The sequence below is a fragment of the Lonchura striata genome, chromosome 4 (assembly GCF_050655825.1).
Source record: "Lonchura striata isolate lonStrDom1 chromosome 4, ASM5065582v1, whole genome shotgun sequence".
NCBI lineage: Eukaryota > Metazoa > Chordata > Aves > Passeriformes > Estrildidae > Lonchura > Lonchura striata.
In genome coordinates this window covers 50,325,560-50,343,557 of record NC_140706.1, presented here as the reverse complement: position 1 = coordinate 50,343,557, position 17,998 = coordinate 50,325,560, and the positions used below count along the sequence as shown (strand labels likewise).

Below are 17,998 nucleotides of genomic sequence, written 5' to 3'. Positions count from 1 at the left end.
TTTCTGTTCTTTTCTTTACCTTCCAAATAAAAGCCTATCACTAAGCTTTTTTTTTTTTTTTTTAAATTCTCTTAAAGCAAAAGCTTTTCTGGAATTCTAATTAAGGCAACAGAGAGTAAAATGCTGCTCTAGAATACTAGTTTTGGGTCATCTTTTGTGTTATTTAGAAATTCTAGTTTAGGTTAAATTTGTTTAGAATTTGCTGTTCTTTTCAGCACTTCTTTCTGATGCTAAAAATAAGCTTAGTCTGATCTATGTTAAATTAGTTTCCATGGAAGTCAATTAAATGCCCTTAATTCCTTCTAAATTAGCAAATAACGGAAAGAATTAAGCCCAAATCCTGACTTGGTCTGATTCTCTAGAAACTTGCCTGAGAATTTACACTGTTTGTGCACATGTTTCGGGCACACAAAAGGCCCAGTTGCCAGGCCAGTGTAACTGGAATGGCTGAAATTGGGAATAGCTGGCTTGGCGTTAAGAGGCTTTGCTTTCTTTGCAGAATTCATGCGGAACCCCTGTGTGGATGCTGGGCTGATCCCTCCCTTGGTGCAGCTGTTAAACTGCAAAGACCAGGAAGTATTGCTTCAAACAGGACGTGCCCTGGGCAATATATGCTACGATAGCCGTGAGTGTTGAAATCTGCTGTATTTTGTACTTGCTCTTGTGGAAGGGAGGGGAGTGCTTTGGTGTTCTGTATATGGTGTGCTGTGGGGTCATTTTCCTATTTTCTTGGTTTTTATTTACCCCACAATTCTTCTGATTGGATGAGAAAATTGAACATCACACTTGCATAATCTTTTTGTGACAGAAAGGTTAAAACATGTTTTCAATATTGTAATATAACTGGATATAAAATAGAAAGGTTTTCTGGTCCTGGGTTTGGTTTTTGGGGTTTTTTTTCAAACATAATGAACTAGGTTTTTAAGGAGCAGATGCTACATATGCAGAGGCACTGAACAGTTAATTTTTCCTCAGACAGAATGTGTTGGAATGGAACAGAGTCAGAATGGAACACTCATATTCTAGCCAGTCTCAAATCTGTGCAGAGCTGCATGTGTGGCTGAATTGATGCCTGAGTTATGTTGCCGATTCTCAAAATTCAAAAATCAGTTGCTCCAGGATTACATATTTGTATTTTTGGTAGTCAAGGGTGGTGGAGGGGGGGGATGTTGGTGAGGCTTTTTAGCTTTTTATGGGCACAATAAATTTTTACAATAAGAAGTAGTTGGGTTTTGAAATGCAAATGTGTTGATTACATGCATGGGTGTGTCATCTGCAAAACCAAACTAGCAGTTGCAGTGTTTTGAAAATGCAGCCTCATTATCCCTTACTTCAAAATTTTGAAAAAAGCCAGTGCACAATAAATATGGTGCAGAAGCAGAGACACCAGGAACATGTTGCACATGAAGGAATTAGGGATGTCTGCAAATGGGAAGTGAGATGCGATTGTAAAATCATTTTGTTATCCTGAGAGTTAGTGACTTATTTTATATGGTGAGAATTTTTTTGCATACTGTATTGCATTTACCAAAAGTTCAGCTGTATGAATACTGACTGTAGCCTTTCTCCTTGCTACTTTTTTTCATCTGAGTTTGAAAATTTACATTTTATGTTGTTTTAAATTACCTTGCCTTTGACCTCAGGGAAGTTAATCATATATTGTCATTTCCAGTTACAGACAACTACTGCCTGAGGATGTTAACATGTAATTCTTTCATTTAGGGTTTTCTTTAAGGTGACCAATCAACAGTACAGCTGCTTCCCAATGGAAACTTCACAAATAAGCTGTTAAACTTCCTGTAACATAATTTATTTTCTATATTCTGTTTCAGGATTATGTAGGAAATCAAGGTGCACTGGTTTATTTCATATAAGTGAAATCTATGTAACTGTTTATGTCATTATTGTTCATCCCACATTTTTTCATTAAATACAATAAGGGCACATAGAAATGGTTTTGTAGTGTGAGGTTTTGTGGACTGCTGCTGGCTTTTACATTACAGAATTTATCCTGTACAGAAAACTTTATTACTCATCTTGTGTTGTCCTTCTGTGGAGCAAAGCTAGCACTGATAAAATCTACAGTAGGCAGTGATGTGTTCTGTGTGCCATGTGTTGTTGTGCTTCTGTGGGAGGACAGTCACTACCTTCCCTGTGTATGTGAATAAAATTAATGAGTAAAGTGTAATAAAATGTGACAAAAATCAAGGTTAGCATATTGAATTTGAGTGGAAGTTCCTATTTACAGTGCTTAGTTGTCACATCCATCCTGACATTTTCTGTTAACTTAATGTGTAATTGTTAAATAGTTATGCACTGTATCCTAAATTCTTCTCTAGGACAAATACTTTCATCTATGCTTATTACTAGAAAATTCAATAGTAAAAAACTGAAATATATTAATTTCCCCTAACAAGGAGATATAAAGTATAACAAAGACAAGATGTGGAAGCTGGTAGTTCTAATTAAAAATATTACATATCAATAGTAATTTTTTTTCCAATTGAGACAAAAGCATCTGTTACCCTTCTGGTAATTGTGATTTGTATAAGAACTTGAAATACATCAGTAACTATATTTTTCCAATTACATTAGCTTTTCTTTGCACTTCTACTGGCCATGTAACTATAATGTGCAGCAATGAGGAATGTCTCTAAGTCCTAAATCAATGTTAGGTTGAGCCCTATATGCTCATGCTATAAAGCCCATATTGGATGGCTGATAGCAATATCTCTTTATATTGAAAACCCAGTTGTCCTGTATAGGATGCATCACTTTGTTTAGTGACAGCTTGTGCCAAAGCGAGTTAATCAGGGCACTATTTCTGAGAGAAGTTGGTGTGGTGCAGGATGAAAGTTGTGGGACAAGCAGCTGCTTCTGCAGGGAAAGTCCCTTAAAACTAGCCTTGAAGAGGAGAAGGATTACCTGAATTGTTTTTCCAAAGGAAAATGGCAGTGGTTCCTCAGTGTTCACAGATCCCAGAGTTGCTGCATGAAGGCAAGACCATTTCCCCATAAGTTCAGGAGTGGCTACTCCTGGAAAACAGCTACTATTGAAAGGTAATTCATTACTAAGTCCCAATGCTGAAAGAGATTCAGTACCTCCCACGAGTTAAAGGGGAATTACACCTGGCCAGAGACCTCACTGAACAGATTCATTTCCTCACAGAAAACATGACATGAAAACCTGTTGACTTACTGATGAATTTTCTTGTCTGTTTTGTTTGAGGAAGACATGTTATTGTCTGGGTGCTCATATGTGTTAGCCCTTGAAAACACTACGTAATTACCTATTTGAACATGGGAGAAAATCAGAGAATTAAATGCATTACATAAAGAGTTAAAGAGGAAAAATAGGTAAAACTTATACCCAGCAGCCTTGAGAGCATCCTTTTTAAAGTATTTGTTTCAAAGAAATCTGTGTTATGTGAATCTCTGAACATCAAGAATACAGCAAATATAATTACAAAGCAGGGTAGAAGGAAGCTTTGTTACTTCTGATAAGTTTCTGGTCTCCCAGCCTTCCTCTTGTATGCAGAGATACAAGAAACAATTGAGGCAGATAAAAAGATTTTAAGTCAGAAGTAATGAATTACAGACTGTCAGAGGCAACTGTATGCAGATTGTTCAGTGCAGCCCTACAGTTTAAGAACAGATACATTACTACATGTTCCTGTACAGCCTACAATTGTTCTAGACACTTTGTCTAGTAAATGCCACATACACCTCAGCCCCCAGATTTTCATCAAAGCAGAAAGTGCAAAGTAAATAAACGGAGACGTGATCTCTCCTCCTTCCTGCTTTCTCCCCCGTTGTATCTGCAGCCTGTACCAAGTACAGCTGCTTATACTTCCAAATTCCCAGACAACACAGTCCTTGGCCATACTCATGGGCAGCATTTTATCAGACCTGTATTATTAGGTACAAAGCTCCTAACCCATTCTTTCCTTTTAACCACCAGTTTTGTTGTTTTGCTTATAATCAAAGTTCAATTCTTAGGAATTGTCCAGTCAGAGCATAACAGCTATCCTAGTTGCTTCACCACTCTTTATTCATGAGTAAAACTGTAGGTACCTTTCTATTGTCTTTCTGTCCATCCCCTCCTGTCATTCCTCCCGGTGCTGTTTCTTTAGGAAGTTTGCTCTTTAAGGGATATTACAGAGCTACAAATGTTACAAATAAGGGATACCTCCCAAACTCTTCTAAGTTCTCCCTGCACCTTGGCTCCACGTGCAATGTAAAGATCTCATGTCCATTTTATGAAAAGGTTATGTTTAATATGGTTCTTGCTGCAAAAAGCAATGTCTTAAGTCAGTGCAGAATGGTTAATTCTGCTGTAGATAAAGCCTAAGAATTATTTGCTACCATCAGCTCTGGCCATTAGGGTATTGAGTTAAAGCAAAGCATTATCCAAATTGCACCTCATGATCACGTAATGAGCACCCTGGTGATTAGCACGCCCTTCGGCTCTCTCTGGTAGCTTTTTTCACTGTAGGCTGGGAAGAGTCTGGTGACTGGGCTCATGTGGCTGATCAAGTGCATGAGGGACAGGGAAACTGAGACTAGTTTTCAACTTAGGCCTACTTTCTTGCAAGATAAACAAGACAAAGTGGCAGAAAGACAAAATCTGTAGCCAGGTCTCTCTCCTACTCTGACACCCCCCACACCAGTGTAGTTTGTCTAGGTGAAAGATCATGCCAATCAAATAAATTTTATCAAGAATTTTAATGGACGATGATGCTATATTATATTAGTATTATTTTTTTAGCAAATAATAGCCTCACAATATTTTTTATCATGAAGTTTGCAATGCACATGCTATTTTAATCTCAGTGATCTTTGCACAGGTAACTTGTTAAATACTGCAGTTCTGAAGTGATTGACAAACTACTTTCCTGTGTTTTTATATAGAGCTGTGCGCATGATAGAAGCTGCCATACTTATGCTATAAAAGTGATAATTCTAAGAGGAAGTGAAATGCTGGGCTATTCAGAGCCTGATTCGGAACTCATACAAACTAGAAGGAGGCATTCTGATTGACTTCAGTTGAGATTGGATTAGGCTCTTACCCATTAGAAAATATTCCCTTCTTGCTGTTTAGAGCATTCACATATTCTGAAAGCTAGCAAAGGGAATTAAGCTCTCCATATATCTTGTAGTGGAAGTGAAAAATTTCCCATTCTGCCCTTCCAGAATATACATATTAAAGGTAGTGTTTAGATACCTTGTGTAATCCAGAAGTTACTTCTTTTTGTACCACAGCCTTGTTTCTTCATGAAACTGCCAGCTTGGGTATGTGTTCTTAGCAACCATACTTGGTATATAGCATCTTATAGAGTTGGAAAGAAGCTAAAAATGCCAGCTCATTCTATATCTCCTCTGGCAGCTGCTTATCTACTCTTCTCAGCAGGAGATTTATTGGGTCCTTTTCTCATTTCCCAGGCTGTGTATTTCTTTGTTATCTATGCAGTCTTACCTGTATTGATGGCAAGCCTCCTAGATGAATTTCAGCTACGTGGCCTTTCAAATAAAACCAGATCCCTCTTCATCTCAGCCTCTACTCCAGAACATGAATATTTTATCACTTCTTGTTAAAAAGATCTTATACATGCTATAAATTCTTGAAACTCAGCTGCCTATCTTATAAGAATGTTCAGATCTCTTGCAGGCATCTGCTACAGAAGGCTAAGTACAAAAATAAGAAACACCTCAATTGTACAGTTATGTTCTCTCAGGAGGTACAATTAATTTCATATCTACAGCATAAAATCAGACACTTTAAAATAAAACATACTGGAAAGAAGTCAAATTCAGTTTTCTTCAAAAAATGGCTTAACATTTTTTATTACCATATGGAAAACCAGCAGAATCCTAGAACACAACTGATGTTGATAATGGTACACTACTGGCTAATAATTTTTATGAAGGTCACCCTGATTCATGTAGCTAGGCAGCATCTTACCACAGTTTTTCACTTATCAAATAGATCTTACCGAATGCATATGCCACCTACTAAGCTTTTTCCCAAGAAATACCAAGAAATCAAGACCAGAGTCCTTAAATTATGGCTTGAAAACTGTTTTGCTTGCAGATAATTCAAATTCAAGGTTTTGACTGTACAGTAATAATATAGTTTTTAGATCTGTCCTCTGAGGCATGCCCACAGTCTTAGAAAACCACAGTATTTTTACTTTAGAGGTCCTTGATAGAAACTAGAGTGTATGTATGCCAACATATACTTCGTCAGTAATATTTTCTTACTAGCAATTAATCATGAATGTTCTTAGGAAGCTGTTAAACAATATTATTCTAACTTCTTATTTTACAGCTGGCTTAAATGGTATCAGAATTCTGAGGAAATCTTTCTAGATCATCAAGCATTTGAGAGGTGATGTAAAACCCATGAGTTCTCGGGCTAGGCTCCTCCTAGGCTTCATGATTTGGGACAAATAGCACTGACCCCAAACCCAAGACATGCCTCAGCTGTTTGTAGATCCCTGATGTGGAGTTTCGGTTTTATATGTTTTATTACAGATCCCAGGTCCACTTATTACTTTTTCAGTTCTTGAAATAATTGTCTTTTTCTATCAGGGAAAGAAAAGTACCCTAGTAGAATCCACAAATATGCTTTATGGTAGATTATTTGGATTTTGTTTTACTTCTTCCATCTTGGGCATTTCCCAACCTATTCCAAATTGCCATGGGTTTCCCACTTTCTGAGACTGCTCCTATGGCTGCTTTGGTGGGGATCCACAGCTCATTTAGGCTTCTGTCAGTAGCAGCCAGCAGCACAACCCTGTTCTGCATCAGACTGTGACCATGCCATGGTCACTTCACACTCTTTCTCTTGGAGAGTTTGAAGCTGAGAGACAACATTGTACTGCAGGCCTGGGAGTAGGAATTCTAAATTAATTGTGGTGTGCAAGTCTATTCTGTTAATAGCATGAGATTCTATAAATGCCTATTCACCAGTGTAGAAAAACTGTCTGCTGTTTTTCTGTGAAACTTTTACTGTGTAATTGAGTTCCATGATTTAGTTTGTACTGTATAAAATACTCAGCCCGTTTCAGCTCTGACTTACTCTCATAAATGTAATTTGTGTGACTGCAATGGAATTGCTAAGGAGTTTCATAGAGTTATAAAATCAACTGAAGAGTCTGCAATAAGCATATTGTATATGAAAAGGAATGCAAAGCTACATTCAGCTTTGAAGACATTTACCTGATTTTAGTATATCTATGTAGAACATTCTCTTCTCTAAGTTGGCTTCTTTAATTTCAAACAGAATTCAGTAGCAGTAATTACTACATTTTAATTGCACACTGAAGTATCCTTGGAATCCAGAACAAATTACTTGCCAATACTGAGTCTAGTAGTGTTGTATGTCTTGTGGCTGATAAAACCATTTCTGCTGCTATACTAGAATATCAGATTGACTAGTAGCATTTGACTAGAAGAAAAGTATTGAAGTCTTGAGTATTAAATCCATCACTGTTCTTTAGTCTGAAATTAGAAACACATTATTTTTCTTGTATTAATATGACATAAGAGGAATATGACAAATAAGCAAATGTTACTGAAATTACATTGTGGTCTTGAATCCAGCTTGCATTTGACTACTACCTCAGCATAGCATTAGGAAGATCTCAATACCTGCACACTTACCTTTCCTCTCAAATGTTCTGCCAAGCTCTTGACTCTGTAGACAAAAGAAATAATGAAAGAGACTAGGGCTTGTTAGCATTGATATCCCGTGGTTCACACATTGAACATATTATGAAGAGTCTACGAAAAATATCCCTAGATCTCTGTTTGGGTACAGTGTAAAACTGTATTTGTTTGTTAGTATAAACTAGTTGCATAAGAGGGCCAACACATTGCTGCATCAGTTGTCATTAGCCAAAAAAATTGCTGGCAACAGTTTTATCCAAAAAGATCAAGTATGTCTATTTTCAGTCCTTGAAGGGGCTGTATTAAAAATTAGTGTTCTCCTAGTTTACTGTTTACATATTTATTATTTTAGCAATAATTCTAAAGGAATAACTTAACAAACAGTACCCTCAATGCTTACCCTTCGGGCTAAGGATACCTGCCAGCTTTTTGAGATGAACTGATTACGGGACAATTCTGTTTATCTCTGAAGCAAGCATAACTAATTCAAGATTGGTTTGTTTTTTTTTTCTTTATAAACCAGAACTTTTAAGATTATGTTGATTGATTGATTTTAACCAGTAAGCAAATAAAACAAAACTGTACTTCTGGTAATCAGCCTTAAAATTCCTAAAGGAATTAATAAAGGAAAGAGAAGTTTCAGTGCAGACAGAGCAATCCAAAAATTATCTTTCAAATTATTAAAATATGAATCTCAAAATACAGTATTGCTGTGTAATGTCTCTTTTACAGAAGATTGCACAGAAGACATGGGAAAAGTAGCAAACAATGCGAGTGCAGTATAATCACATGAAGTTTACTTTCCTTGAAAAATAAAATTAAGGAAATGCTACTGTGTGTTGTGTAACAGGGTTATGGTCTGTAGTGATGCAGTCAGAGACCTGACAGGGGCAGTGACCAAGAAGCATACACAAACCAGACTGAGGATAAAAAGTAGAGTCAAGTGCTAAAACTGAATGGCAGAATTGCATGGAAAGTTTTAATCTTACAGTGTTCAGACAGGGAAAGAAAAGATAAAGTCCCAGTTTATATAAGGGGCAGTATTTTTCCTAGTGTCTACATAGCTAATGTCATTTACACTAGCTCAGGGTTTGCCATTGCTTTTTTAATATTTTCTTCCTTTTTTTTTTTCCAGATGTTACCAGGATTTTTTTTCTTTTGGAGTTCTATTCCTGCAGTTTTATCCTTACACATGTTCATAATATTATGCGACATCATAATTTCCTTGCAGCAGCCAGTTTGCTATCACAGACTATTATGGTTTCAGGTGAAAGAATAAGCAGCAGGAGCAAATTACTGCCTCATCATAAAAGTCTTGTAGAGAGGACCTAATTAGAAAACAGGGGAAAGTAGAAATAGAACACGTAGAAAGAGCAGTCCCTCCTACCCCCAAATTGGGGTAATGTAGATTAGTTTGTATTTTTTTAATTAAGAAAAGCAAGAGCGAGTTATCTGTAAAGCACTGTTGAGTCTAAGCAATATTTTGGTCAAAAAATGCAGAACTGTAGCCAAAAGCAATAATGATGAAGCAATTAAAGTAAAATGGCAGCATGTCACTTAATGGATTTGATCATTACACCATTTATACTTATGCAACTATTTAAACCAATAAACTTGTGCAGAACATGAACTGGGGAAATGACAATTCAGGTATCCAGTTGCAGAATACTAGAACATTTCAAAGTGTAAATTGATACTTAAAGCCAAAAAGCTTATTTTTAAGAAATGCCATCAAATTGTTTTCTAGCTGATCATCTGAGAAATTGGTGTATTTTTTAAGCCTAAATATTTCCCAATATCTCGTTCTATTATGGCACAGCCTTTTTTCCTGACTTGTTACCATTTTGTGACTTAATGATTTGTCTTAGGGCTTGGTGAATTATGGAAAAAAACTCAAGGGAAAGTGATGCAAACAGCTTGTGAAAAGCCAATTGAAACCACTCTAAGTGTTACATTGTAAAGATTCAACAATCCTGTACATTAAAAAAAGTGGTTGTTGATTTTGGGCATGGTTGAGCAACAGGAAGATTTGACAAGACTGTTCATAGAGGGAGTGTGAACAGTTACAGTAATTTGAAATCCACTTAAAACCTTTTTTTTTGCAACTCCTTTGAGCAATTCAGGATAGAAAAAGGGACTGTACTAATTCTTAGAGACAGTTGTGTTGAATTGGGCTAGAACATTGTGAAGTAAAAACTCATTCTGTAATAAACCTTACTGTACATTTTACAGTGAAAAGAATATGTCTGGTTTCTTAGGTTCTCATTCTGGCATCTTTAGACCATACTACATGAACTTAAAAGAAAGCTATACAACAGCACTGCCCTTTGTGAGTTGCACTGAAGCATTTTTAAGCAGAAATGTGAATGCTCTCATTAAACTGTTCAATCACTGTTCTCTTAGGAATAGCAAATGTTTATTTAAAAAGGTCACAGGAAAAAAATTCAATGCAGCTTCTGGGAGGCTTGGAAGCACGTTAAGTGTGGGAGTTCATAGAGCTGCTGAACTGCAAGGTAATAGTTGGCTTGAGAACAAGACTCAGCAACATGCTGTGGGCTTGTTTTGACTGTAAATGATTTGGAGTTTGATGAGTATTCTTGTGTGCAAAATCTGTTCCTTAGCGACAGAGCAGCAGTGAGGAGTGAGTTGGTGAAACGTACATGAAGCATTCTGAGTCAGGACTACACTTTTTGCTTGGGGATGCTGTGGAGTGTCACAGCAGCACTGGCAGTTGGTAGGCAGGACCTTCAGGGTTTTCCTCTGACATCTGGTGCAGGATTCTTTGTGGCCCTGCATTAATGAGCTGAGTTAATCCTCTTGGGCAAAGAAGGCAGCACCATGAGATCCTGATTATAGCACTCACCCAGGTCTGTTCTTCACTCAGCTGCCTGGGGCAGAGAAGCAGCCATGCAGGGTGAGCTTCAGCATGGGAAAGAGGGAGGGCAACAAACTCCGTTATGGCATCTCCTTTACAAGTCTGCCAGCATTTGTAGTCCTGCCAAAGGTTGGCTCTTACAGTCTGCCACCTTCTGAGGTTCATTTGTACCTAACTTTTTGAGTAGTCCATAAGGTCAGACATTTCTTGGAGTGAGATTTGTTTCTCAGTCTTCCTGCTTTACTTTTGCTGTACAGCAGAAGATGGTGATCTGCTTACTTAACAAAAACATTGTGTGGATAAAAGCTTTGTCATGTATTTGAAGTGAGAGACTGTACAGCAGTTTTTAATAAGCCAGACATATATGAATTTACAGGATATATTACTTAGATTTCTTGTTAAATATTATCATACAGTAATTTTCAGTAGAGTTCTGCCAAATTCTGCCCAGGTAAGGAACTTCACTTGTAACTTTTTTTTTTTTTTTTTTGGTGTTTTAACACTTGTTCTCACTCACCAACCTCTACCTTTCTATTATACTTTGCTTACATATTTTACATGTAGATACCAACATCAAGACACAGTGGAGCTTGACATGTGATTCTTACCTGAATTTATCATCTTTGTTGATTTAAGTTGCATGATAGTAATTTGAGGACCACATTCAGTCCATCTGATCCAGAATCAGTGATTCAGTTTCATTTTACATACCTGTTTTGATTCACAGACAGATGAGTTAAATACAGAATCATGTATTTACATAAATTTCCAAGTAAAAAATACCAGAAGAGGATAAACAAGGCAGAAGGCTTGAATATTCCAACCCAAATTACTTTTTATTCTCTACTGATTTGGTAGATGTAAGCACTGAGTCTAAACACCTGACTATATTGTTTCACTGCATTTTGATGTAGGACTTCCTTTTGTTTCAGCATTAGAGCTATGTTTGTTATGGCATCAAAGAGCTGAGAAATTTCTTTTCTGTTTGTCCTTTTTTAATAGTTGTTGTTTCGACACAGAGTCCTACATTGAATTTAACTGTTTAGTAGATTACAGTTTCTCCTTTGTCAAAATGAAATAGACATCCCAGCAGCAAAATGCAGTTTTCTGACATCCTGATCCTGTCCAAGGTGGAAAGAGTCATGGCATTGAATTTAGTCTGCAAAATTCTTACTACTTTAGTAATAATTTAAGACCTACCAAGAATTACCTTCCCTTCAGTTCCATTCAGCAAATTTTCTTAAGTCCCTATACGCAATACTTAGACTCTTGGTTTTTATATATAGTGTAAGGGGTATATAAAGCTCATGAATAGTATTTACAAGAATTGGAAGATTTGGCAGCTTCTTTTTGCAGGGCTCTGGAACACTTTACAGTGGGAAGATCATATTATAAATGTGAACAGCCTTGGGTTTCATGCTAAATATGTTGCTGAATGACAAAAACTTGGTAGCTTGACCTGCAAATATGATGGGGAGAGAGAGGAGGGATGGTAGAGTGGTGAATAACAAGGAAAAGAGGAGATTGGCTTTGGGGCCATGAAGAAATTGAGGCAAGGGTGTTTTGTTTTTCTTATATTGCAAAACTTTAAAGACTCCCTCCTCCTTCCTCCCACAAGGTTTTGTTTTCATCAATATTTTCCAGCTGATTCCAGTGGTAGCTCACATGAAAATCTCTCCTTTTGGAAGCCCTGGAATTTAATGTATTGACTGTTGTCTATTGCTCATTGCTTACTGCTGGGGAAGGAAGCAGTATTGATGATTACTGTAATAGAAGGCCTATTTTTCCTTTATTCTTACGCCATTGTGTCAAATCTGATTTGTTACATAGGAACAGTTGCATACAAAGATTATGATGTGTTATTTACGACCCTTCAGAACATTGTAGTCTTTTATAGATGTAAATTTTTGTTTTAGCCATACAAAAAGTATCTGATAGTGGTATTAAATTTCAGCTATAGAAGTGCAGAGAACATGCTGTGTGGCAGACTGAGTGCATGAACAGTTGCCACTAGGAACCAGCACTTCTGTCTGCTTTGTCCATTTTATTCCCCTTTTTGTTTTTAAGTAATCCAAGCAATTTATTTTCAATATTTCAATTTCATGATTTGTGTAACAGCAAGAGTAATTTACCTGTATATGGACTAGGCCATGTCAAGGGCTCAGAACCTCCCTCTGGCAAAACTCAGTGCATCTTCAAAATATTATTTATCAGCTCCAGCAGCTCTGCCTCAAACACTGAACTTCTTTATAAAGGTATTAGTGCCAGGTGGTTAATCCTTTTTGTTGAAGGTGTTTTCACTTTCCTAGCTCTGTTGCTCTAAAAATTGGCCCTCAGGTATCTCTCTATATCAATTTGACAACACTGGAGGAATGACTTCACTTTGTTTAAAAGCTTCATTTTGTATTATTACTGTTACGTTCGGGATTCGACGGTGGAGTTTGGTTTCATTTTTTTTTTAATGTAACTCTTTGTTTTACAGATGAGGGCAGGAATGCAGTTGACCATGCAGGTGGTGCACATATTGTAGTAGACCATTTAAGGTCACTGTGCAGTAAAACAGATCCAGCCAGTGAGAAGCTCTTGACTGTCTTTTGTGGCATGCTGATGAACTATAGCAATGAGAATGGTAAACAACACCGAAAATTTGCTTTATGTCTACCAGGAGAACAACCCCAACAAAAAAAGATAAAAAGTTAAAATTATCTGTAGGTTCACATTGTGGATGCTTAACACTAAATTATTCTGAAGAGATCAGAAACCTCAATTCACATATACAATTTTCTGTTTCAGTAAAATTTTGTTCCCAGAAATACTAGATATATTCTGACACAATTCCATATAAATAAATTGTGTGAAGTTTTAAGATCAGCATCTGGAATTTACTTCTATGTCTAAAAGCAAAGCATAAAGATGTATCAGACAAATTTACAGAAGCTAATTAGAAGGCTACATTAAGTACTCTCTCAAATAGTATCAACATCATAAGACCAATTTGTTGCAGACATGCAGTGTTGTTAATTATTTAAGGGTATGTATGCCAGTTAATAATTTTTCTCCTTGTGAAATGTATATAAAACCATATGTTACATTGTTCTAAGATAAATGGGGAATCATTTATAGGTATGTTCAACACTGTTCTGTGTCTACAAATTATAAGTTTATGTTCATTATCCCATTAATTGGAGATGCTTAGGGACTGGGACAAAAACATGAAAGTATATCAAATGAGAAAACCTTGACCACTGAGAGTAACACAATAGTATTCTACATTAGTTGTACAAACTAGTACCTAGCTTGCTTCTGCACACAAGTGTTTTAATGTGCCAAAATATATTTTCAGCATTCACACATTTTCAAGTTTTCAAAATGCAAAGAAAATTGGAATACATTAGGAAGACTACAGCGAGGCTGTTCCCCTGACTTGCAATGGCACAGATTACAAATACAGTTAGTAATTACATTATTTTCAGTCATGCCCATGTCCTGAATTGTAGTGTTTAATCTTAGGAAGAAATATCTTCTTTATTAGTTACTCACCACTTCCTGAAAGATAGCACTTGCTGTAACTCACTTTCCAATTCTATGTCCCCAGAACTTTTCTGCTTTTCAGGATGGTCCATAGGCTTTATTGTATACATTTTTAATCTGCTTTATCATCTCTTCTAGCATAGTTTCCATGTGTGTTTTCTGGGCTGTCTTTCTGGAGATCTCAGCTCTTTGTGTTACTCATCCAGCTCCAAATATAATTGTTGTATGTGTCTCATCTCTTTCGCTTGTTCTTACATTGGGTTTTTCCCTCCTCTTTTCTTTGTATTATCTAAGAATTCTTGTTTACAGTACTTCTTCCATCTTCTCTAAATAGCAACTTTCTAGTTCCTTCATTTCATATGGTTTCCAGGAATTGTTTTGCTTGACCACTTTGCATGAGTATCACATTTATTATAATTCATAGTGTTAACTGAGTACTTTTCTTTGTTACAATATTTGGAGGAAATAGATAGATATTCTCACCTCTAAGCTACCAGAATGCTCTCTATTAAGACTAATGAGCATACAGTAGCCTTGGTAGCTTAAGACAGATGAATCCAAAAGCAATGTGTAGAGATACTGTTATCAGTTTTGCTTCAGTGACCAAGCTCCCAGCAGATCTTCTCTGCGAAAACTAATTATGAGATAAATCTCCTAAACAAGCAGCTTCTGAACAGCTTAACTGTTTGGAACATTGAATAAATGACTCATTCCATCTAGTAAGAGAGTTTATTCTGATGCAATCAATAAAGCAGTTGTGTGGTTCAGTGACAGCCAGGAGGATTCACTAGCTGCTCTCCTCTATGCTAAAGGACATCTTTCATTTCACACTGACTATTCAGAGGAGCCACATAAGCAGTGTCAGAAGTGAGAAATGCAGGAGTATTCCAAGCTCTTGGATCAGGGTGCTCACCAGCCCTGTGTTCTACCATCACATCAGGGAGGAGTGCTGGGGGTTCACCAAACCTCCACCTTACCCCACACACTTGGTTGTCTCCATGAGGAAGGGTCCCTTTTGTAGGAACCCAGCTCATATTTGGCACAGCATTCATGGGTAGACTGTGTAAGATTTGTATCCTCTAGTTTTATTGTGAATTTGCTCACTGACTGGGGCAACCATTAAATTAAAGTCCAAATAATATGACTAATCAATATTAAAGAAAAATGTTATTTAGAGGACTAAATTTTTAGAAGAAAATTTAGTGACCATACCTGTAGCATGTGAATGGAGAAACGGATAGTTGACCTGTCTTGCCAGTTTTAAGAGTCACGAGTACAATTGGACTGTAATTGTGAGCTGGTCTAAAAACGTCACCTGTGGGCCAGCCTGAATTTTCAGGACAGCAGTCAAGGTTGACTACAAGCCCTAGTCAGCCACTTACTTCCACGCATTGCAGCAGCAGGTGAATAATATTCTGACTAAATGCAGTTCTTTGCTGACCTGTTAAACATCAAAACTGAGATTGCCCTGACAGTTAATTGTGCTCACAATTTAGTGAATACCATTTTTGGGATTACTTGCAAAGATTGGATCCCAGCTACTTACAAAGAAGATAAAACACTGCATTGGTTTTGCTGAAGGATGAGCAGTAACGGATTTAAGCTTAGAGTCACAGATTTCTTTGTCCATAGTTATGGAAACCAATTGGACAAAAATAAAATAAAATATATTAGGTAAGGAGGAAGTGTTTCAGTCTTTGAAACAGCACTTCTACATTCTTTTTACATGTTTCTATAATCTTTTCCAGCTTAGCATGCTGTGTAAAAAGTTACAGGTAGGGACTTGGAAGATTTCTTTAATTGCTCTTAATGGCTTGCACTCTTTTAATTTGTACTAGCTATCCAAATTAGGACCATTACAGCACAATTGGTTCTTAGTTGCTTCTAATTATCTGTGAACACCCTAATATTTTCTAATCATTAGCATTTTATGAGCAAAATGGTATATAAATGGTCTTATTTGATTCCAAACAGTTTGTCATTCCTAGTCAGCTAATTGCCCTCTTTTTCCAATAGCTACTACTTCATTATTAGTAACTATCAACTGCATTATTTTTTTAAATATGAGAGACTCAGTCTTGAGTACTTTAAGGGATTTATCTCACATGAGTTTTACAAGAGAAACAACTAATGATCAGCTACAATTAAGACATCCTTTTCCTAAACAGTGCAAATTCAAATGGATGGAGGATTCTTGTATCTCATCCTGATTCTAGACACTCAGCTTGCAATTGTTAACTCTAGTCATAACAGTGTTGTCTAAGCTTTAAAAATAGGATTCCTTTTACAAGGTTCTTGAGGAATTATTTTTGCTTACTGTCTTTCAATTCTTCCTTTGCTTCCTTGGTATCTTACCATTTCATTAGTAACTACAACTGTTAAGACAACAAACTCAAACTTTGGCATTTCTTGCAGTTCTTCTAAACTTTAAAAAAATTGTTGATATTTAATTGCACTGTTAGAGGGTTTTTTCCAATGGAAAACATCCCTTTGCCTTCACTGTATTTTATTACCCAAGTTCAATCAGACACAAATAGCTCATCCCTGCTTTCAGTTATTAGCTTCTGTGTAGCTTGAGAGCAAGAAGCAAAACAGGCTTGGATAAAAAGGGGAAAACTAATAACTAATCTAATAAAACTAACAATCATATGCAAACATTCACATAAAAGAGTTAGAAATAAGAATGGTTATTCTAAAGATCCCATAACCCTGTGAGGCAAGGCTATTTGCAAGTCAATGGGATCAGTCCATAAGGTAACAAATTGTCTCTCGAGATCTCTAAAACAAACCATGAAGGCTTTTTAAAGAAATATAGAAATTATGGAAGAACTAGGTCAATTGGCTTATTAGATAGTCAAATTAGAGATCAGAAGTTAACTGGATACAGTATGCATGTGTGAAAGTATATGTACATTTATGTATGTGAACATATATATGTAGATAAAAATAATTATCCTTATAAATTGCTGCCTCATTTCACTTCATAGCAAACTTCAGTCTGTCGAGATTGTCTTTTCTTCAGCACCTTCATAAAATGTGACATCCTGATGTTAAATCATGCAACTGCTGAGCCTTTCTTATTCTCACAAAACTCTTAGCAACTGGAATGAATGTTGGGGTCTGATGTTCACTGTTGACCATCTGCAGAAGCTATGTAAATATACAAGAAATGAAAGGGAGATTTATGGCACCATTATTATGGTCTGACAGCAATATTTCAGTAACGCTTCCTCCTAAGACTTACCTTTGCTAATTTTCATGCTTGTCATTTTGTTTCATTTACATCACAGATAGAGATGCCTAGCATGCTCAAGACCTAAATATACCTAATTGCCAAGTAACCTAACGTATGCAAAAGCAGATAAAAAGTATGTTCCTTACTATAGTGAGATAATCAATACAGTCACTTTTATGTTCTCTCATGATTTAACATAGCTGCGGGGATTGCAAGCAGGTTTCTCTAGGGTATGAAATTATGCCATCAATTTGTACAAAACTTCAGCATTATTATCACAGTTATTGATGAGACACAAATGATGAGTCGTTTTCTGAAATTCTTTTCAAAATCATGAATTAGCCTAAATCAGCATTTTTTACTAAAATGCCCCCAATAAAGTTCTCAATCTGGGATATTCTCCTCAGATCTTACTCTTTGGAGTTTCCATGTGTGTCACCGAAGGACATGGAGCCATTGAAATTCAAGTTTTAGGTAGGTAATTCTTTGTGCTGGCGCATGTATTGATTGCCTTTTATCTACCTGTATATGCATCTGTAGAGCATCACTGTCAGTGCTTTTCACTCAAAAAGAACACACAGACAGTGCAATATGTGATAGCAGTGTAAATAGTGGGTTTAAGTAATAAATTCAGGAGAGGCATTCAGTTTTTCATTCTTCTGGCTCTTTGTGCATAAAGTTCTGTTT

General features: G+C 36.5%; 1 protein-coding gene across 18 annotated transcripts in view; it reads left to right on the top strand.

Moving 5' to 3' along the window:
* The window catches only part of RAP1GDS1 (Rap1 GTPase-GDP dissociation stimulator 1), a 90,465-nt gene that overhangs the window by 51,763 nt on the left and 20,704 nt on the right, over positions 1–17,998 (top strand). For 9 of the 18 annotated variants that reach the window (XM_085579049.1, XM_021550335.4, XM_085579053.1 and 6 more), the window contains 2 exons: positions 500–625; positions 13,028–13,174. In XM_085579049.1, coding sequence (XP_085435175.1) covers positions 500–625; positions 13,028–13,174 — 273 coding nt within the window. The remainder of the gene's footprint in view (positions 1–499; positions 626–13,027; positions 13,175–17,998) is intronic. The other 9 variants (XM_085579054.1, XM_085579050.1, XM_085579056.1 and 6 more) reach the window with 1 other exon arrangement.